The sequence below is a fragment of the Sturnus vulgaris genome, chromosome 19 (assembly GCF_052056855.1).
Source record: "Sturnus vulgaris isolate bStuVul1 chromosome 19, bStuVul1.hap1, whole genome shotgun sequence".
Classification (NCBI taxonomy): Eukaryota; Metazoa; Chordata; class Aves; order Passeriformes; family Sturnidae; genus Sturnus; species Sturnus vulgaris.
Genome location: NC_142261.1, coordinates 4506244 through 4527614, shown reverse-complemented (window position 1 = coordinate 4527614; position 21371 = coordinate 4506244). Strand labels below are relative to the sequence as shown.

The 21371-nt window shown below is 56.7% G+C and overlaps 3 protein-coding genes across 9 annotated transcripts in view; all 3 read right to left on the bottom strand.

The window, feature by feature from the left end:
• Nucleotides 1-5042: 5042 nt before the first annotated feature.
• Nucleotides 5043-8959, bottom strand: CRYBB2 (crystallin beta B2). Of its 2 annotated transcripts, none has more exons than XM_014874879.2 (5): nt 7776-8959; nt 6954-7072; nt 5987-6161; nt 5465-5607; nt 5043-5351 (listed from the first exon to the last, which is right to left on the bottom strand). In XM_014874879.2, the coding sequence occupies exons 1-5, from the start codon at nt 7830-7832 to the stop codon at nt 5183-5185; spliced, it is 663 nt and encodes a 220-aa protein (XP_014730365.1). In that variant the 5' UTR covers nt 7833-8959; the 3' UTR covers nt 5043-5182. The 2 variants fall into 2 exon arrangements, with proteins under 2 accessions (XP_014730365.1, XP_014730366.2); XM_014874880.2 differs by having other exon boundaries at nt 6029-6161.
• Nucleotides 8960-10905: 1946 nt separating this feature from the next.
• CRYBB3 (crystallin beta B3) lies at nt 10906-17156 on the bottom strand. The gene is made up of 7 exons (XM_088175819.1): nt 17008-17156; nt 14191-16345; nt 13453-13532; nt 12082-12200; nt 11872-12004; nt 11652-11794; nt 10906-11172 (listed from the first exon to the last, which is right to left on the bottom strand). The coding sequence occupies exons 2-7, from the start codon at nt 14324-14326 to the stop codon at nt 11007-11009; spliced, it is 777 nt and encodes a 258-aa protein (XP_088031945.1). The 5' UTR covers nt 14327-16345; nt 17008-17156; the 3' UTR covers nt 10906-11006.
• Nucleotides 17157-17417: 261 nt separating this feature from the next.
• KIAA1671 (KIAA1671 ortholog) overlaps nt 17418-21371 on the bottom strand; it is a 65443-nt gene continuing 61489 nt past the window's right edge. For all 6 annotated transcript variants that reach the window (XM_014874875.2, XM_088175815.1, XM_088175814.1 and 3 more), the window contains 5 exons: nt 20970-21144; nt 20647-20774; nt 20321-20454; nt 20085-20167; nt 17418-19692 (listed from right to left, as the gene is read on the bottom strand). In XM_014874875.2, the coding sequence (XP_014730361.2) occupies nt 20089-20167; nt 20321-20454; nt 20647-20774; nt 20970-21144 (516 nt within the window). In that variant the 3' untranslated portion in view covers nt 17418-19692; nt 20085-20088. The remainder of the gene's footprint in view (nt 19693-20084; nt 20168-20320; nt 20455-20646; nt 20775-20969; nt 21145-21371) is intronic.

Here is a 21371-nt window from a genome sequence, read left to right as displayed (position 1 = left end):
TCTCCCTCATCCCTCTCCCTCCCTGCTGCCAGGCTGTGCCCAGAGCCCCCAGCAAACTCAGGGCCCCCAGTATGCCCAGTACAACCAGCACATCAGGGCACCCGCACGTCCAGCCAGGGGAAAGCTCCCTATGGAGGAAATGAGACGGCAGCTCTCCCTTTCAGCCCAAAAACCTAAAAAGGGCTCTGTCCCCCCTGCCTCAGCTTCTTCCACCCCTAAAAGAGGCTGCGAGGAACAGCACCCAAACCCTGCGCAGCACAGGGGCACAAGCCCAGCTCAGGAGCTGGGTGTTGGTGGGGGCTGCTCGCAGTCCAAAGCGCCTCTCCCGGCAGCTGCGAGCAGCGTTTCTTGTTCTGCGGCTGCCGAAGGAGCAATCCCGTCCTGCAGAGGAGCACCAGACGTCACACGCGGCAAGGTTGCTAAGTGAGCTGGTCCCTCCTCATGATGCACGACTTCATTACGCGGCTCCCTAAATGGATGTTACACACACAAATGACATTTGCCTTGGAGCATATGAGCTCCCAAAATAGCGGGCGGCTCTCCGCGTTGTTGCTTTGGTTTGCCGAAAAATGTCCCCATTGTCTGCGGGGCTGCTGTGCCCATGCCTGGCACGGCTCTCCGGGCTTGAGGCGTTGGGTTCAAAGGGATGGGGACGCCCCAAACCAGCCCAGCTGTGCCCGGGGTGGCAGCGATGGGAGAGCCCGAGGTGGCCCCGTGGCGAGTGGGCCAAACCTTTCTAACGGGGGCCATGGGGAACAATGAATGCAGGCCCCTCTCTTGCTCCGATCGTCTCTCTCTCCCTGCCTCAAACTTCTTTCCTGATGCTTCGCTCAGGGTTTTTCGCAGGCTGGGTGTTTCCCCGAAGGGGAAGAGCTCCAGGGATGCTCCAGACACAGCCCCGCTCCTGCATGACCCTCCCACCACCCAATTCTCTGCCAAAGAGGCCAAATCCAGCCCATGACACACCTCCCAACACCCACTGAGGTGACAGAAGGGACAGGGCACCGTGTCGTACCCCAGGCACCCAGCTAAGGCCACTTCTCCTGGCCTGCGGCCGCGGCCGTGGTGGCAGCACCAGGGACTGGTTGTTCACATGGCCATTTCATCTAAAATTGCCTAAACACAGCCCCGGTTTCCTTTGAGATGAACTGAACCGTGCAAAGAGAAGGTCTGGCTCCATCTCTGCGCCGTGCAAAGGTACAAAGAAAAAAAAGAAAACATAAAGGTTATGCTGAAGAGAGAAATTTGCTTTTTCTTTTTTTTTTCCCCCCGATTTCTACCATCCACGGCAGCTGATCTGTGCAGCGCTGCCGTAAGCCGGTGATGTATTTTAATCCCATTACGTTGCCATGCGCTCGCTCGCAGCCCGCCCGGGCTGGGAGGAACAGATGTTTCCTAATTGGCACTTGTGCTGTCCAGGGGTTTCCAGCTCGGACAGCGTTCCTTTGCCTCCGCTGGCACTCGCAGGAGGAGTCCCTGCTGCTGGAATTGCAGCCTCAAAGGATGTAACAGCGCTGGCTGCTCCTGTGCCAATGCCCCGCCTGGAGCTGCTGTTCTCCAGCCCGTGGTGGCCCCGGGGAGAGGTCACAGTGCCACTGCTGGCCGTCCCCGCGGGTGAACCAGCGACAATCGGGGCTGCCCTGGCCGCTGGCCCGGAGGGAAATGCAATATTTGCTTTATTCCATTTGTTTGGGAAAGGCGTCGGATGTGGGGGGAGCCCCATCCCACCGCACCCGGGGGCTGCCACTGCCCAGCTCCTCACTCCCAGCACATCCCCTTGGCTCTCCGTGCTAGTGAAGAGTTTGGGTTTGGTCCTGAGTGTTTCACCATCGAGGCAGGAGCGTGGGGCCGCAGCGTCGCTGTCCTGGCCGCCTGCAATCCCCTGATACCCGGTAATCCCATTATGTCTCCACGAGGCTGCTTCCAATTCTGGCCTCTGAAGAAGTGATGTTTCTTAATTAGCTCTTCAACCGGACAGGGGTTTTACTGGTTGGAAGGAGCTGTAGAGGTTTCATTGCTTCCTTTCTCTGCCTCACCACACTGATGTCAGGAGCAAAATCAAGGAGCAGAAAGCAAATGGGAGCCTGGCATTGAGGACAAGAACGCCCATTCTCGGGGCCAGCCAGAGCCCGGCCCGGTCCCCCGCCTAAGCTCCTCTCTCTCTCCGGGATATTTCACTCCTGCCTCAGCCCTCGCATTAATCAGAGCACAGATTACTTTTCCACATGCCAAAGCTGAACATTGATAAATCACAAATCTGCCCTGAAAACCACAAAGCTTCAATAATACATGCTGGGTTCCTGCTTGGTTTTCCTTCCTTCCTTAAACCTTCGAGTGTTTGTGGCTGCGTGGAGATTATAATATGAGGCTGGAGGCTCAATTTAATGCAAAGAAGAAGAAAAAATTGAAGCTAGGAATCTCATGTAATCACGTGGCTCCTGAAGCCGGAGAATTAAACATAACAATAATTTTCAGAGAACAAAAATCCGAGAAATCCACAGTAATGCCCTCACAGCTGGCAAGGCACATTAAGCGCCTAAAGCACCCAGGCTGCAGGTGCGATTGAGCTCAGCCCACTGTAGTTTTGAATAAACAACTCCTGTTTTTCAAGACTATTGTTTTTTAGCCCATGATTCTCCAGCCTGGAGTGTCCCGAGGGGGGATTCACCCGGCTGCCGCTGGCAAAGGCAAAGCAAAGCCAGTGGGAGCCGACGGGCACATCTTCATCTCTTCGCCGCTTTTGCCTCCTCCTCCTCCTCACCAGCCCATCCCGCATCACCCCCGGTCCTCACGGAGGCACCTTCCCGAGGACAGAGAGCGGCTGCTGCTCCAGTTGGAAAAGAAAACAGGAAGGAAAAGACATCTCAGTGTCGGATGTGATTTAGCCAGGGTTTGCATTATTCCTACTCTGTCATTAATTACTCCATGGCAAATAGCTGCTGTTGCCCTGCAGACAGTCCTTCTCCTGTGGGGTTCACCTGTCGAGGGTCGCGGGGATCCCCCCGCCCACCCCAGCACGCTCCAGCCGCCGTGGGGCACCGCAGGAACCGCGGGGCTGGAACCAGCACTGCCGGCGGCCGTGGGGTCCTATCCCCCCCATCCTTTCTGCTGGGTGAAAAAAAAATCCCTTCCCCAGCCTGGAGAACAGCTTTAGCTCTGCCGGCTGTTGGCACGACGGCAAAACCACCCACCCAGCCAGCGCTGTGGGGCCGCTGACATCTCCCCAGCACCGGCGCCGGCAGCGGGGGACGGTGGCCAGCGGGAGGGAGGTGACAGGGACACGGCTGGGGTGGCCGGGGGCTCCGGGCTGCTGAGGTGACGAGCGTGGTACCAGCGAGCCAGATGGCAGCTCCGCAGCGAGCGTGGGACGGAGGCGATCTTCTGCTTTTGAACAAATTTTTGAAAAAACCAAATTATTCTGTCTACACATTTCCCCAGAGCCAGCGAGGGGAAAAGCCCTCCTCGGCAGAGCTGAAGCTGCTCCCAGGTGACCCGAGGGCGCCCACCTGGGTGCACCCAGCCACCAGATGAGGAATTTCCCCCAACGGGTCCCACAGGGACTACTCTGGGCTTGTTCACATTTTCCACTTCTGCTTTCGGTGCTTTTTCCCTAGAACCCTCCCAGCCCACCCAGAGCTGGCCTCTGGTGTCCCCGCGGGAGCTGCCCTGGCCCCCGACTGTCGGGTTGGACTTGGGGCAACCTGGGCTAGTAGAAGGTGGCCCTACCCATGGCACGAGATGAGCTTTAAAGTCCCTTCCCATCCAAACCATTCCAGGTTTCCATGGCTGGGAATCTCTGATTCTGAGATCTGGGGTCTCTGCTCCGCACCCCGCTGCTGCTTTCAGCAGTTTGCCCCCCAGAAGGCGCCTTTTCCCGGTGACTCTCCCGGCACGCACAGAGCACCGCGGGCACTGCCGCTTCTACCGCTAAAATCCCATTTTTCACCAAAACATTCAGGTCTGGGATGATCCTGAATCCTCCCTGGGGAAGGAAAGGTGCAGCTTTCAGCAGGGAAGCAGCGCGGTGGCTGCCAAAGCACGCCTCGCCGAGGAGTTGGCATTTCACAGCAGCGTGTGGCGAGTGATGAATCGGACTGGTTGCCCGTGGGCTGGGCTGTGCTTCCCGCAGGGCTCCGCTGGGCTCGCTCCTCCGGAGCACAAGGAAAAACCTCTGGCACACGGAGAATTCGGGGACAAACCCCACTCCGCCGTGGCGAGGCGCGGGAGCTGACGAGGAGGATGCTGAGCATCCCCGACTCCCTGAGATTCCCGGGTTTGCCGGATTCACACCAAAACCAGCCGGGCAGGTCCCTGCACGGGAGAGGAGAGCGGCAGGAGCCACGGGGTGCCCGGAGTGCCCCGACAGGTGCCCCTCACCTGTGCCCATCACCGGCTCCCCGTGCCCACACAGCCGCAGTGACACAGAGCGGCTGCCACGGCCACATCCTGCTGCCGGAGGGGACCCAGCCCAGCCGCCCCCGCCACCACCTCCGTCACTGCCACCGCCTCTGCCACCACACGGAGCCCCCGGCCAAGCAGGTGCGGTTGCGTTCCTCCACTTCCTTTTCCCGATTGATCATAAAAGCAAACTCTAGCACCGTGACTGCTAAATTAAAGCATTATTACTAATTAAAGCTTTCAGAGCCTAATAACTGATGCCATTATTCGGCTTGGAGGTGCCCCGACAGAGAGGGCAATCCCCTCGCCCCCCGCCCTCCCCAGCATCTGCCCGGTGCTCAGGGGACACCTTTGTCCCCGCAGCAGGATGTGACCCACGGCCCTGGCCGTGTACCCCAGGACAGGGCTGAGCCCCGGAGCGCTGGGGCCGGACAGGACGAGCAGCCCCCGAACCTCCCGCCGAGCCCCAGGTCACCTCCCTCACCCCGGACACTTCGGTGTCCTGCCAGAACCGATGGCACCGGCGATGGATGGCACTGAGAGCATCGGGGGCGCGGCGATGAGCTCCCTCCCCACCCGGGAGCACGGAGGGCAGGGCGGGCATCCCGACCGCGGAGTGTCAAGGAAAGGGCAGAGCTGGGACTTTGAAACTCCAAGCTTTATTGAGTTGCTTCGACAGCGCGGGCATCACACGGGGGGAGGCGGGAGGCGAGGCCGCGGGGGCACAGCGGCGGCCGGGGGAACGCTTGCTCCGCTCCCCGCGCCCCGGCACGGGCCGGGGGCTTTAGTTGGTGGGGTGGTAGGCACCGCGCTGGTGCCACTGCATGTCCCGGATGCGCCTGACCGACTGGATCTGGGGGTGCTGAGCGCCGAAGTCTGAGCTGTCCTTGTAGTCCCCCTTTTCAAACAGGTACTGGTAGCCCCGGTAGCCAGGGTACTGGTATCCCACCCACCTGCCAAGGCAAGCGGCGGGGTCATACAACACACACAGAGCCCGACCATCACCCAGCCCCGCGGGGATGCTCCGGCACCGCCCGGGACCCTCCCCGCCGCCCCCGGGACTCACGTGCCGCTCTGCACCCGCACGGATGAGACCTTCTCCTGGTAGCCGTGTGCGTGGAAGCTGGGCACATCGTCGTCTATGATTTCGATCTTCTTGCCGGTGAAGCTGGGGTTTTCGTACAGCACGATCTTGTGCTCCTGGCTGTCCTGCAGCCGGGAGAGCAGAGACGGGGCTCAGCGGCTGCCGGCCCCGCGGGGCTGGGCAGGGGGGGCAGAGCCCAGGGCTATGGGGAAACCGAGGCCAGGGCCGGCACCGTGTGCCGCCGCTCCCACCGATGCCGGGGCTGCTCCGCATCCCTCCATCCAGCTCAGAGAGCCGCTGCCTGCGCGGGCACTGCCAGACTTACCAGCAGACGTCCTCCGCTCTGGGGTCACCTGCCACTGTCCCCGTCCCCGCGCCCCCTCCGACCCCCCCACGGCTCCCCGGGCCCGAGGGCTGGGGCGAGGGTGCGCAGGAGGGGGTGCCCCTCGGCCCGCGGGGCTGGGGAGGGCGGGGGAAGGCTGGGGAAGACTTCTGGCTGCAGACCTTGGTCTGGCGGGTGGGTAGTGGCTGTCTGGGTGCTCTCACCACTTTGATGGGTCTCAGGGAAGTGATGCTGTCGCTTCTCCGGCTGTTGGTCCAGGAGTCCCAGCGGGGGTACTCCCCCTTCTCAAACACAAACTGCTCCCCTTTGCAGCTTGCCTGCTCGTAGCCCACCCAGCTGGAAGAGAGCAGGGGACGCGCTTCAGAGTGGGCAGCGGCGCGGGGATCGGCCCCTGGCACCGCCCCCGGCGAGCGCCCGGGCTGAGCCCCAGCCGTGTCCCCTGCTCCTTGCGGGAAGGGAGAGGTGCCAGGGGGTGCCGGTGGGGAGCAGGCTGGGCTGCGGTGCCTCTGGCCAGCAGTGGCACCGCAAGGCTTCCCCACTGGGGACGCTCCAACATGGTGGCTACCAATCTTTCGTCCCTGGGGACCCACAGGATCGCTCGAATCTCCCACTGGGGTTGTGCTCCCACCAGGGCGCTCTGCAGCTGCCCCGTTGTTCTGGGAGCAGCACTGCCGGGCGCACGCTGGGAACCCTCCAGGGGCTTTTCAGGGGCTCTCCCTTTCCCGGAGCTTGTGTGGCTTAGAGAGCACACACAGGGCCAGCAGGTGCGGAGACGGCACCAAGGGGGTCCCAGTCTCGCCTGTGCCTGCACCCAAAGGGAAGGACACCAAACTGGGGGTAACGCTGTGATCTGTGCCCATGGCCACACCCCTCCGCTCTCCCTACCTCTGAGCGGAGTTATCAACCTGTCCAGGTGACGATGTCACCCCCTGTTCACCCACTGTGTCCCCCTGCTCACCTGCTGGCAACCCCTGGCACCGGGCACTCACTGGGGTGAGGTGGGCGAGCAGCTCAGCAGTGTTGGCCACAGGAAATCCGGGGTGCGATGCGGGTGTGGCAGCGGGGAGACCCCTCCTCCCCAGCCCCCTCCCTCCCAGCCCCGCCTGGCCCCCAGCTCCCCTCACGTACGGTCCGGAGTGCACCAGGATGGAGCCCACTTTGTCCACGCCGGCTTCCTTCAGGTTGGGGCAGGCCCCGCTGAGCTCATGGCAGCGGCCCTGGAAGTTCTCCTGCTCGAAGATGGCAATCTGGAACGGAGAGCAGGACCTCAGCGTAGCTGTCACCCCTGCCCTGTCGCCACTACGGGGGCACACGCTGTCCCTGGCCACCGGGACAGCACATCCGCAGCAGTCCAGACCTCTCACTCTCCCAAAACTGCGCTCCAGAGGCTTTTAAAGAAGCCTGCAAGGCACCGCTGCCACCCCTCTAAGGATGCAGGTCTCACGAGTGCCCACGAAGCCCTGTCCCAGCGCCCCGGTGCTCCTGGCACAGGGATGCCCACGCTCACAGCGGGTTTTGAACAGCTGAGGGACTCGGGGTGTGGCTGGAGCATCGAAGCCACCAGAGGGACACGGCGACCCAGACACCCGGCGACAACCCGGGGACAGCCCTGGGGCCACCAGCTCAGCACAGGTCTCAGGGGTCAGCGGGCGGTGGGGACAGATCTGCTGTGTCTGCAGCGGTGGTGGGAGATCAGCGTTTGATCTGTTCCCAACCGCTCCGCCTGCACCGAGGCTGCGAGGTGCAAAAAAAACCCGTTCCCCATCCCCTCGTCCTGCTGCAAACAGCTCAGCAGCGCAGCCGGCCGTGCTTGGCACCAGCCGGGAGTGCTGGGGGTGCTGGCAAGGGGAGCTCAGCTGCTCCCAGCAGAGTCTCCGGGCATGATTTGGGCATCCAGAGAGGCTGAGGGTGCCCTGGCCCCGCTGCAGGTCTGGGCAGTCTCTTACTGACCTTGGAGCTGGCTTGCTGCTGCTTGGAGGCTGGCATTTGGTGCTCGGAAGCCATCATCAGCTGGGTCGTCTGCTGCCTTGGGAGGGAAACTCAGCACGTTAAAATCTGCCACCGAGGGAGGACACGCTGGGGACCATGCTCCGAGCCCCGTGCCCTGTGTCCATGTGCCCGTACCCTGCAGTTTGCCCAGGGAGCAGCGCGTTGGGAGCAGGGCTTGCAGCAGGATGGGCTCAGGCTGGGCAAACTCTGCTGAGAGCTGCCCGGCACCCCAAAACCTCCCCAGGCTCGGAGCACAGGCAATGGTCTTTGAGACCTGCCCGGGGTCTCCAGCACAGGGATCTGTGAGCCCAAGGAATTCCTAAATCATTCCCAGTGGAGCCCAGGCCCTATGGTCGAGGATTTCCTGCTGTCCTTGCCCAGCAAGTAACAGCTGAGCGTCCCGGTCCCACGCGGGTGCTCGAAGGGGAGATGGGGAGAAGCCCTGGGGCTCCCCCCGTCAGCCCCAGCCCCCAGGAGCCTGTGCCGAGCCTTCCCGGCTCAGCCTGGCACTGCCACTCCTTGCAAGGAGCCCCATCCTCAAGCCCAGAGGGACCCTCAGTATCTGAGCAGCTCCAAAACAGGTGAAAACTCGTTCCTGACAAAAAGAAGCGGAGCCATGGCCCGGTGGTGATGTCCTGCTTTGGGCTGCGGGGACAGGACTGTCCCCGGCTCAGCCGCTGCGTGCCCACACCCCGCTGGCACTGGGAAGGGACCCCGGCCCCGGGGATCGGGAGGAGGCTACGGCAAAAGAGAGGACAATAAATAGCAAAGTCTTACCAGTTATACCAGTACCCGCTTGAGCCAGTGACGGGCTGGGGCCGGGAGGTGGAATTTATACCGAGCTGCAGCAGAGAGGTGCCAAAACTATTTACAAAATAGTTAAAGCCTGATTCAAAGCGAGAATGCTGGATTAAACCCCAATGAAAACCAGGGTCAGCTGATCCGCCGCAGCCTTTGTCTGCCCGAGCACCAAGCCCGAGTTATTTCATTACCTGTCACATTCGAGTCACCCGCTTTGTCGGGTTGGTGGCGAGGAGATTTGGAGTTTGCAAGCATCAGCCGAACGCGTGCCAAGAGCCGGGGCTGCCCTGGCCAACAAAGCCCCGCCAGCCCCGCTTCAGGCGTTTCGGGGCCAGAGACTTGATCCCCCCGACAGCCCGGCAGCCGCCGCCGGACCTGCTGAGCTCGGCTCTTTCCAAGCGCGATAAAACGCCCCAAAGCGCTGGTGAACGTCTGGCTTTGCCCGTCTGCAGCCCGGGGAGGGAGCGCCAGTGCCCGGGGCACCGCGGGAGCCCCTGCCCGAGCCGGGGCTTCGGGGCTGGGGCAGCACCCTGGGTGTGAGCGTGGGGTGCTCCAGTGTTGGGTGTGGGCTCCTCCCGCGTTACCCCATTCTTTTTGGGATCCCTGAGATGTACCCCAGCCCCACGGGGCAGTGGGAGCAGCAGCACGGCTCTGTGACACCAGGACAAAGCTGAGGTGACGAGGGGCTCAGCCCCATGGCTGGGATGTGCTGGATGGGGGCCGAGGGCAGCAGCAGAGTCCCTTTGCTGGCATTGTCCCATCAGCGGAGCCAGGAGGCTGCACAGGGCTGGGGGCTGCAACAAAGGAGGATTCACACAGGGGGGGACACTGTCAGAGTCCCTGTGCAGCACCCACAGCCCCCTTCACCCCACAGAGGAGCTGGATTCCCCCTGTCACCCCAGCAAGTGTCACCCAGCATGAACAGACCCCAGACCTGCTCCTTCCTTCTTGCAGCCCCTCCAGAGGGTCCCACAGCAGGTGACGGGCCACAGCCCCCCAGGGCCACCTCTTCCCCATCCCCTAACCCAGGATGGCTGCACACAGGGTCACCCACAGGTTGTTGTCACCAGAGCCTACCCTGGCAGTGACATGTGGGAGGGTCAGTCCCTGGGGTCTGCAGCAGCCCAAGCTCCAGGTGATGGGGGTTTCCAGGGCCAGAGGGGCCAAGGTGACCCGTGCAGCTCTGCAAGGAACCCATCAGCCCATGGACAGGCCAGGGTGTGATCAGGAGTTTCCAGCATTCCCAGGAATTCCCAGGAGTCCTCCTTTCTTGCCTGTGTCTCCTGCTGCAGCCCCACAGATGGACCCAGTATTGCCCCCCCATCTCCTGGATTAATCCATGTGGGAGCCCTGGACCCTCATGGACCTGTGCCAGGTCCCAGTGCAGGGCACTGCAGCCCTGCAGCCACATCCCATCCCCCCCATCACCCCAGCAAGGGGCTCCCACGGTGCTCAGCACGGCTCCTGTGATTCCCTCCTGGATTTGGCTCATCCCAGCCCCGGGCAGTGGCGGTGCTGCAGCCCTTGGCCATGGCAGCCCCATGGAATGTTCTGGAAGCGGCTTTTGCCACTCAGGGCCAGGCACTCGCCTTTCACAGCTTCCAACCCCCCCTCCCAAAGGGAAAAGCTCTGCAGGGGCTGCTCAGGGAGCTGCACAAAGCCCTCAGGTGGACTCAAGACCACCTCCCACCTCTGTCCCAGCCCTGTGGGTCCCCAAGCGTGGCCAGAGTGCCCCTGAGGAAGGGCAGTGCCAGGGAAGCTCAGTGCTCAGTGTCCCACCAGCACCCTGTGGCACCCCTAAACCCCCAGACCAGCCCCCCCATGTCAGAGCTCATCCCCCAGCACCACCCCAGGACTGTGGGAACCTTCCTTGGGGACAGGCTGGAGACCCTGCAGGACGCTGAGGTTGGACACAGCCATCCCACCACGGGATGAGCCCCCCTTGGAGCGCACAGAACCTGGCACAACTCAGGGCTGGCCACTCCACACATTCCCCCCGGCCCCCTCCCTGCCCGGGGACTGGCCACCAGCCCTGGGAGCGGGCAGGAGATGCTGTGCAAACGGACAGAGGCACTGGAAAAACCCTGACGCGGCATCACCGGGGGTTATTTTTGGGAAGCTGCAGCCTTTATGTAACACTGCAAATACTGGCACGTCCCTCTCTGCCCCGTGCGGGGTTTGCTGGGCACGGCCATTGCCCCTTCCCCATCCCCATCTCCTTCCCCATCCCCATCCTCCTGCCCCCCTCCCCGACCTCCCCCAGCCCAGGACCAGGCGGGCCCCGGCAGCCTCCAGCTCAGAGCTTTATTGAGGTTTTTGCACAAAAAACACCACGGTCACGGCCTGGGCCGGGGGACCCCGCGAGCGGCCCCGGCGGGGGCTGGGGGTCCCTCAGCTGTTCTCGAAGCAGCCCCGCTGGTGCCACTGCTGGTCCCGCACGCGGCGCACGGACTGGATCAGGGGCTGGTTGGCGTCCCACTCGTTCCAGTGCCGGTACTCGCCCTTCTCAAAGACGTGCTGGCGGCCCCGGTACCCGGGGTACTCGTAGCCCACCCACCTGTGGGGAGCGAGGCAGTGCTCAGCAGTGCCCACCCCACACCCCCACAGCCCCTGGAGCAGGGGCAGTGTCCCCATCCCCATCCCCATCCCCGTGTCTTTGTCTGCCACAGCCAGGACCACTCCTGTGTCACCAAGTGCCACTGCACAGGCTGCAGCCACAGTGCCCAGGTGGGGAATGCTGTGTGCCAGGAGAGGATGGAGAGTCCATGGAAAAGCAGCTCCACTGCTTGGGTGGTGGGTTAGGGCAAGGAGCCATCATCCAGCCCCAGGGACACTGCCATGGTCCCTGTTACTCCCTGTGGGCCAGGGAAAAGGTGGCAGCAGGGAGGGAACAAGGGACACAAGGGCATGAGCAGCACCGTGGGAGCAGCTGCAGTGGCTGTGCCAGGTGTCCCTGCCACCAACCACCCTGGGGCCACCAACCACAGTGCCATGGACAGGAACCTGGCGGGGTGTCCCCTGTGTCCCCATCCTTACGTTCCATTCAGGGCCTTGACACTGGCCACACGGTCCTGGAAGCCATGGGCCCAGAGGCTGGGGACGTCGTCATCCACGATCTCCATCTTCCTCCCGGTGTACCCCACGTTCTCAAACAGGTGGATCTTGTGGTCAGCGCTGTCCTGGGGGAAAGGGTGGGTCAGGAGCTGCCCCCAGCCCCTCCCCAGCGCTGTGGCCACCCCAGCACAGCTCTACTCACAATCTGGAGGGGCCGGAGGGACATCAGGCTGTCGCTGCTGTGGCTGTTGGACCAGGAGTCCCAGCGGGGGTAGTCTCCCTTCTCCAGCACGAACTGCTCCCCAGCATAGGCCTGGCGCTCGAAGCCCAGCCACCTGCAGGACCCCAGGGTCAGGGGGATGCTCTCCCTGCCACCCCTGGGGCTGCTCCATCTTCCCCACCCCAGACTTACGGGCCAGACTCCACCTGGATGGAGCCCACCTTCTCCATCTCCTTCTCGGTGATGTTGGGGAGCTCCTCTGTCAGCTCACACCTTTTCCCCTGGAAATTCTCCAGCTCGTAGATTGTGATCTAAGGTGGGGAGAGATGCTGTCAGCCACCCCAGCAGGGGAACACCCCAGGAAATGGGGGCAGCAGTGGATCAAAGGGCTCTGACCGTGTCCCTCCATCCGATGTCACTCCTTGCCTGGCAGAGCCACGTCCTGCCAGTGCCTCTGCCCTGACACAGCTCTGGGCAGAGTTCTGGCCAAGGGTGTTTGTTTGGTAAAGCACGAGTTGGAATTTTGTCCATGATAGGCTTAAAACCAGCTCAAATATAGCACTGGAAACACGGAAGGTTTGGGCTGAGAGAATTCCTGAGCCATGGGCTGCCTCTCCTACCCCCAGCCTGGTCATTACCCATCACTGCTCCCTCCAGATCCAACCATCCCTTGGCCTGGCACAAGCTCTTTATTCAGTGTTTCTTTCTAAGCCCTGTCAGGTGCAGAGACCCCGGTGCCTCCCCAGGCTGCCCTGCTCTCAGCAGAGCCCCGAGGCTGAGCTGCAGGATGGGCTGGAGTGAATCCCAGTGGCCAGAGCGTGGCACAGAGCTGGCCCAGGGCGCCCAGCGCCATTCAGGGACCAGGAGGGTCAGTGGGGTGACCAGGTACCCCCTGGCACTGTCCCAAAGGGATCCCAGCTGCAACACCTGAGCCTGGGAGAAGGGCAGAGCATCCTACACACACCACATAACGGGGGGCTCAAGGGACAAAGGTGACACCCGGGTTCCTCTGTGCATCCCAAAGCAATAAACAGCCCCAGATCCTGGCACCCCCTCTCTCCCACTGGCAGGATCTGCTTCCACCTCCAGCCTTCCCTGTCCAGGAACAGCTTTGTGGGAAGCTCTGCACCCACTGCATCCTCTCCAGCTGATTTACCTTCAACCAACCCACGAGCTGAATCCAAACCTGCAAACACACCTGGGGAGTTTCAGTGCCTGGGCCCACGGTCGATCCTGCTGTGCCAGGAAGCTTCATCTCCTGGATTAAATCCCTGGGCAGCTGCACACCAGCCTGGCCAGCCAATGTCCTTGGCAGGGAGCAGTGTCCCTCCTGCCAGGCAGCAGCAGCAGCAGAGCCCCAGATCCAGCTGCTTCCCAAGCTGCAGCCCCCCCGGGTTTAACACCAGAGTGGGGCCACCATCCACTGCTGCTGTGGCCACTGCTGTCCCCAGCACTGGTTCCAGCCTGGTGCGTGCACACCGCATCCCACAGCTCCACCCAGCATCCATCCGTGCCCAGCTGTCCCCAGTACACCCCAGTATATCCCAGTATATCCCAGTATACCTTGTAGTTGCCACCTCGCTCGCCAGCACCCTCCCCAGTGGCCATCTGCTCGGGGGGACTTTGCTGCTCGGTCATTGTGCCTGGAAAACCCAAATTGCAGGAGGTTAAGGCGGGAGGCACCAGGATCTACAGCTGGTGATGAAACACAAAGGATGAGGCTGGCACGGGGACAGGCAGCATGGGACAGCAGAGACTCCGATACAGCAGCTCTAAGTCCAGGCTCTGTTGTCCATCCTCCTCTCCCTCCTGCACATCAGCCCCAAATCCTCACCCAGGCACCCTCAGGACTGAACCGAGCCATGTCCCAAGTGACACGGAGCCCTCCTGCCCAGCTGCCACTAAACTCCCATCTCACAGCCCGGCCTTTGTTACCAGCAGGAATTTCTCAGCTTCCAGCTGCTGACATCTTTCCCCATAACATAAACCTGACACCTCTCCTTTGCTCCAGCATCCCAGGGGACACCAAACCCGGCAGCTGGAGCTGCTGCCACCGCCTTGGCCGGGGGGGATGGTGGTGAGAGCCCCCTCCTCACTCTCCAGGAACATCCACAAAACTCTGCTCAAACATTGGAACACGCCTTCCCTGGCCACGCCACGCTTAAGGGGCTTAAGAGACGAAGAAAGGACTTTGATCAACATCCTGAATCAAGCCCTGCAGCTTCACTTCTCGCCACGCACGAGCCAAAAGCTCGACTCAGACACACAAATTCCCAGTGGAAGCCCCTCCAGTCCCGCTACCTCTCCGTGTGGTTCCGCTGTGCCGGGCGGCGCGGGCGGCCCCGCTATTTATGGGTTGCTTCTGAACAGAACAGCAGAATTCCCCGAGCGCTGATACAGCAGCTGCGTCCACGGAATTCCATCCATGAGATTTCATCTCAATAGCGCGGGCGCGCAGCGAGCTATGGAAACGTCATTCAGATTTCTCCCGGCTGTCCCTCGGACACGGGCCACTCGATTTACAGAAGATTAACGTCCAAATTCACATCAGCACGTTCACGCTGCTTCTTGCCAGGTTCTCTGGAAAACTCTGCCATCAGCAGTTCACGGGAGGGTTTAGCCTGGAAACTGAGCGCAGCACGAAGCAAAAATCGGGCAAAATAACCCCAATTGTGTGAGTTCCAGCTCAAGGTGTGATGCAGGGCTGGGGTCAGCTCTGGGAGCTGGAGCAGCTCTGGATTTCCAGATTGGTGCTCTTGTTTTAACTATGGCCCCAAGCAGGTTCTCTCTGTTGAATCCCTTTTCTTTCTCTGGTTCCCTCCCCAGCATTTCCCAGGAACAGGCTGGGAACGCATCCTGGGGTGTGTGATGAGGGATTTCTGCAGCCTGGCACAAGGGCTTGTCCATCTTCACAGGCACAGGATGATGGAAGGGAGGAGCAAACTGGGAGCATTTCACTCAGCTGAGGCCTGACTCCCTCTTCACCTTTGAGAGTCCCTTCAGATCCAAACCATCCTGAATCCCGAACATTTTATTCAGCTGCACAAATCCCCATTTGCTATGGCCCTTGCAGGTTTTTTTGAGTGTGGCTCACCTTGAAACCAAGAACTGCCCATGAAACCTTTACTGAAATTGCCAGAAAAGTGAATCCTCTGGACCAGGCTGGACAAACTGAATGGGAGAGGGATGGAAACCTCTCCTGTTATACATACATATATACATACATATATATATATATATATATATATATATATATGCATATATATATGTGTATGGGGCCCTTGAGCCCCATCCCAGCCCTGGCCTTGCTGGGTGATGCTCCAGGCCTGGTGTGACAGGGATGACCCAGGAGGTGTCTCCAGCTGACTCTTCCTCACTCTGCCCATCCTGTGGTTCCTCAGGAAGATTTGCTGTCCCCATCAGAGCTGTCCCACAGATGCCACAGCTCCAACAGGCACAGACCGAGGAGGAATGGATTAATTTTTGTCTCACCAAACACAACATAATCTGTGCTCAACAAATTAGAAACACAGAATTCCTCGTGCCAGTCCCTTCCTTTCCAGCATCCTCATTCACCTGGATCTGCCCCTCCCAGGTCTCGATAGTGACAAGGCAATTCCAAAAACATGACACTGGATCTCTTTGATGCCTCTCCTAAACAGACCTCAATTTCCTCACAGTCAGCCTTTTAAATCCCTTTGAAAAATGACTGTTATAAAATAGGTATTTTTTTGTTAATACCTGGCAAAGCTAAACTGCAACTGTAATGGTACAGAACAAAACAGAGCAGCCAGAATATCTTTATTCCCTAGGAAACTGTGTAATGCAAAATATAGGATTTCTATCACACAATGTATTTGTTGATTTATTGTGACCCAGACTGACACACTCTGTAAGGCTATGTGGATCAAGAGCTCCTTCAAAATCAGATTTGATACCATTTTGTTCAACATGGAATGAGAAAAACCCATAAACCACCAGACCTTGGCTCTCCTCCTCTGCCAATCCCACCAGAAGAACCAGAAGTTATTTCAGATTCTATTTTTGCAATACATTTGTACTTGAGCCAACAGGACAGCCATGGAACAGAGCTCAGCACCAGCTCAGGAAGGATTCACCTCCTCCATCCTCTCCACTCCCAGGGTGAGCAGAACCAAGCCTGGACTCTGCAGCCCCTACCAGAACACCCCCAAATCCATTAAAGCTCCACGGAGGTGATTTCATAGAATCACAGGATGGTTTGGGTTGGAAGGGACATTAAATCTCATCTCCCCCAACCTTCCACTAGACCAGGTTGCTCCTGTTCAACCTGGTCCCAAAAGCCTCCACTTCCAAAAAAGCCATCTTTAAAAGGAAGTAAAGCAAATACCTTTTTTTTTCTTCTTCTCAGCACTGGGCTGAAGGGATGGATCCAACACATCTCTCACTTGGCTGCAGCTGCTCTTGCACCAGTGTCCTTCAGGGAGGTGCAGACAGTGAGGGAGCACAGTTATGGTGACAGCTCTGTATTTCCCTGGAACAGTTTGTTTCACCCCCAGAGCTGCCTTGGGCACAGCAGTGACAGCCCTGGGCACTCCCCCCACAAGTTTTGTACCCAGAGCCACACCCTGTGACAGTACCCCAGCACTGCCCCTCTCCCCCTGAAACACACTATCCCTGCAGAAATCAGGGATCTGCTGCTCCAAACCTTTTACAGGTCACACTTTGTACTCCCAAATCCGCCCCACGTGCATTTCAGTTTGCAAATAATTTGTCTGCAATCAAGGAACAAGGTGAAACAAACTCTGGTGGCAGTGAAAAGGGGATAGTGTGTGGGGGTAAGTCCTGTGGAAATCTTGGAATGTCAAAGGTTGGGGAACCAAACATTGCTTCTTCCTCTGCAAGAAGTGAAAGGTTCTGGTGCATGAGGACCAAATTGAAGATTCACAGATGTTAAAAAGGTGAATTTGCAAACAGAAAAAATAAAAAGGAAGAAATCCACAATTGGGAATTCCACTAAAAAGCAATGGAGCAGCCATGCAAGTCCCTGACACACCACCCACAGCAGGGATCACTGGGGATCATGAGAGGAGGGCAGTCACAAAGTGCTCCTGGATTATACAAAACACATCATCCCACCTGTAAAACCCAAGAGTGATGTGGCTTTTTAAGCAAGGAGAGACAAAGGAACTGCCAGGGCCTCCATCACCTTCAGCATCACTTTCTGGACAAGAGCTGAACCTGCTCCAGGGATCCAGGAGTGAAGGAACCAGCACATCTGAAGGAACCTTACAGCTCACTTCCATCTCCAATAAACAGCAGGAAAAAGCAGATGGCAACAAAAGTGAAAGCATAAAAAATTCCAAGAAGCATTATTTGGAATTAAAATAGAATTATATAAAGTGTATTACAGTCTGTTCTATCAATTAAGAAGTAATAACATATTTATATATCTTTTATTACAGAGTGATAACCCGAAGGAAGTTGATATTTAATCCATGTACAATATAAAGAAATAACAGAGCAGAAAAAACACTTTCCCATTCAACAACATTCTAAAGATGCTCTTTAATTAGACATTTAAGCATTAAACATTTCTCAGTAGTAGGTTAAACTACTCAATACAGTAATTTCAGTGCATTGTCCAAGCAGACGTGGAAATGCAAACACATTCAAGGGCTTTGTGGAAACCTCGTGTCAATCCCCTCAGTTTCCTCAACACAGTTACAGAATTTCTGGCCTAGACCAAGAGCCAGTAAATCCTCCAACTGTTGGGAATGCAACACTGTCACCTGTGGGAGTGGAAAACCCAGCCTGTGTGAATGGTCCTGTGAGCAGGGACTCGCCTGATTTCTGGACATGCCACCATCATCCTCCTCACCTGCCCGTGCTGCTCAGGCTGGCCCAGGTGAGTGTCACACGTGGGACACACCCACGGAACCCTGGGGTGCTGCCACAGGAATATACAACCAAAAAACACACCAGGAGTCACCTTTTCCACCATCATCTAAAGGAAAGGGAAGGAAATCTGTGCAAGGTTTTAACAGGAGCTGGTGAATGGTGGTGGCTGCACTGACAGGGCCCATCCCCAAATTCCATCAGAATCCTGGGGATCACTGCTCTGTGGGGAGCAGAGGGGCTGCCAAACTAACAGTGGCAACAGAACCCATGAGAAACAGGGCAAAGCAACAGGGAAAAGACTTTTACATCAGACAGATTTCTCCATCTCATCTCCAGGGAGCACAGGGAGCTGCCAGCGGAATCAGATCCGGGAGCGAGAGATGTGCAGATGGGATTTGTCTCCTGCCATCCTGCTGCTATTTCCTGCAGACTGGGACTGCAAAATCCCCCTCCTGTGACTCCTCCATGAGGTGAATTGGCACATGGTTTTGGCAGCTCCGAGCCTGACAGAGAGCAGCCAGGGCAGGCCCCATGGGAGCCGCGCTCCCAAAACGCTGATTGGGAAAAAAAGACAAAAGGAAAAGGAGCTGAAGTGCTGGTGCTTTGTGGTTTGTATGCAGAAGAGCCCTCAGCAGGACGTGGAAAGCAGCCCAAGGAGCTCTGCCAGGTGAGGAGAGCTCTCCACTCTCCTTTTCCCTCTTCCACGTTTTCCTGGTTGAGCCTGAGGAACACTGGAATCACCTCCCTCCCCTGGGCTATGCTTTTGAAGGTTACTGAAAGAGCACTTATCTGGGGCAAGAACCGAGTGTGGCTTCCATGGCCATGGTGGTTCAGAACGAGTGTCCAGAGACAGGGAATATCTGAGAATTAGGGATACCCAAACACCCGTGCAGTCCAGGAGATCTCTACTCCTCTATCAGCACATCTCGCCAAAGGAAAGACAGGAAATCATCTGAGAAACTGAAGATCACATTTAGGTTATCCCACAAAATCAGCATAAAAATAAAAACTTAAACCTGGTATTTACAGATTAACAAATAAAAATATGAAGTGGGACTATCTGAACTGCTATTAAAGTGACATTCAACAATTAACTGGAACCCTGATATGAGTGTAACATCCTCCCTCTTCCCTTCCTTTTTTGTTATAAAAACAGTATTTACATATTTTTACTTTTTTTTTTTTTTAAGAGAACTGGTTGACATTATTGCTTGATCCTTTTTAGGAAAGACATTCCAATGAAGCAATTATTCCACATGCTGACAAAACACAGAATATACCACTTCAAGAGTGACAAAAGTTAACATTTTGTTCATCTAAAAATTATCTCCATCTGCCAGGTCAGCAGATCACATGTAAATACAAGCCAATCAAAAATACATTTTACAAAAAATAATCAAGTTTCCTTTTTCAATATGGCAGTAAACATGATTTGTTCTTCCACTCTCACCTTCCACAAATTTCATTCTAAATAGGAGCTTACTATTTGTTCACAAAAAAAAAAACAAAGAAAAAAAAGATAAATTTGATTAAAATTATTATTTTCATAAACAAACACAAAGCCCAGCCAGACACATCTCCCAGAGGTGAACACACAGAGTCTGTTCCACAGCGAGAGGAGTTCCCTGGATCACAGCACTCCCAAATATTTCTGTTTTCCAAGACTTTCTGAAGTGCTAACTGTGACCCAGGGGGGTTCTCCTGGCAGGCAGGTCTAAAGTGCCACTGTCCCCCTGCCCTGACAGACACAGCTTTGTATTTGACTATGAATTGAAGCAGCTTTTCTCCACAAAACAGGAAGGCACCATGCACAGAGCAGTTGAGGCAGGAAGCAAACAGCAGCAACATGACATGGGGGTTTAGGTTCAGATGAGTTAAGGCTTCTGTTAAACTTCTTTATCTTCTCCTAGTTAGAATCACTGTCTGCAAAGGAAAACAGAAGGAAGGGAGTGATATGATCAGGCAGCTGCAACAGGAACTCCTTAAAATGTGTTTTCCATCTTGGTCGTGTCTATTTAATGCATTAAATGCTTAAGAGCCACCCAGAATTGTGCTGAAAACACACAAAGTTTGCAGATTTTGGGAAATCCCAGCCCCAATAGAGTGAAGGCTATGAAAATCAAATTGTGTGCAGAGAATTAGTGAAACTGGGACTGGCAGTGGAGGGGCACTGCCCTGCTTGGCACCAGTCCCTGGCACCCCTGGTGCACAGGGCAGGGTAAGGACAGGGTTGGTGACACCAACACATCAAAGGAAATGTGGGTTTGTCACTGCACATCTGCACTCAGCAAAGCCCCCCTTCCTACCCAAAGTACCTTTTCAAACCTGATTCTCATAATGGCTCTGTCTCTTCTTTGATTTCAGCTCCTTCAGCCACTGAGGAGACTTTTCTTCTGACCTAAGATATTTAAAAAATAAAAATACTCTTTATTCCTTCATTATGAAAACTCCTGACAGAAACAACAAGAAAAAGAATGTACAGCTTATTGCATTATTTTTCCCTTGTACCAAGAAGAGCATTCGCCTTTTCCTGGCGCTGGGATTCTCTCACCTGTCCTCCTTTTCCACACTGGAGGGCAGCACTCTGCTGCCGGGAGTGCCGAGCTGTGCTTTGGGGGATTTGAAGAGCTGAGCAGAGCCCATGTCACCAGTGCTCTCAGACTCCTGTCTTTTCCGCAGTTCGGCCTGAATATCAAAATAAAGATAGGGATCCTTTTAAGCCAGCATCCAGGTTTTTATTTTTGGAATGCAGAACGGATCACTCCAGGTTTATAAAAACAAAAAAATTCCCTGAAATGAGTGAGGGAATTTCTTATAAAGCATCTGCAGCTACAGAACTGGTTTATCTCCCACCTGCTGGGCTCTGCCTGAGCTCACCTTGAGGACAGAGTGATCCATCCCCGGGAACACAGGCAGTCTCTGGGCTTGCACAGAAGATGACCTCGGAGTGTGCTGGATCTTGTCTTCCTCCTCAGAATCTTCCTGTTGCATAGTTTTCTTCTCTTCTAATTAATTGTTAAAAAAGAAAAGAAAGCAGAGGGGGAAAGCATGAGCCAGCTTTTCATCTCAGCCTTGCTCAAGATCTCTTCCTGCACTCCAGCAGGAATGAAGGGCAGTATTTAACAAACGCCTTTCACAAACTCCCGCCCTTGCACCCAGGCCGATCACAACCAATTATTCCAGGTAGCTGAGGGGGTTACCTGTGGAATCCTTGAACATCCAGCCATTATCTGCCTCTTCTGTCAAGGAAAACCTGTTCTCCAGGTCCAGCCCTCTGCTCCTGCGCAGCGAGTGCGAGGCGGGCGCTCGGCACCGGCGCTTCTTGCTCAGCTGCACCCGAGTTTTCAGAGCACTGGAGTCCAGGACAGCTGTGTGCTGCAGGAACACACACCTGGGAATGAGCCCCATCTCCTCCACAGTGAAATCCCAGCCCACCTGATTGCATTCATCTAATTAAAGTATATCTATTTGCCCGATTATTGTTATTGTAGTCAAAGTCATACCAAAGAGAGTTTATGATGAGGTCTTTGTGGCTAACGGGGTGTAATGCTTTGGTCTCTCTAGGCTGTGGATACTTGAGTTGCAGGAATAATTTGCACTAA

Excerpts from the sequence above, each read along its gene's own strand:
- CRYBB2 (XM_014874879.2), bottom strand. The coding sequence starts at position 7,832 with ATGATGGCTTCCGAGCACCAAATGCCAGCCTCCAAGCAGCAGCAAGCC. Across the intron at positions 7,073-7,775 it reads AGCAGCAAGCCAGCTCCAAG|ATTGCCATCTTCGAGCAGGA; the intron begins GTCAGTAAGAGA and ends TCTCCGTTCCAG. Across the intron at positions 6,162-6,953 it reads ATCCTGGTGCACTCCGGACC|CTGGGTGGGCTACGAGCAGG; the intron begins GTACGTGAGGGG and ends GCTCTCTTCCAG.
- CRYBB3 (XM_088175819.1), bottom strand. The coding sequence starts at position 14,326 with ATGAAATCTCATGGATGGAATTCCGTGGACGCAGCTGCTGTATCAGCG. Across the intron at positions 12,201-13,452 it reads AGCGAGGTGGCAACTACAAG|ATCACAATCTACGAGCTGGA; the intron begins GTATACTGGGAT and ends TCCCCACCTTAG. Across the intron at positions 12,005-12,081 it reads ATCCAGGTGGAGTCTGGCCC|GTGGCTGGGCTTCGAGCGCC; the intron begins GTAAGTCTGGGG and ends GGGGTCCTGCAG.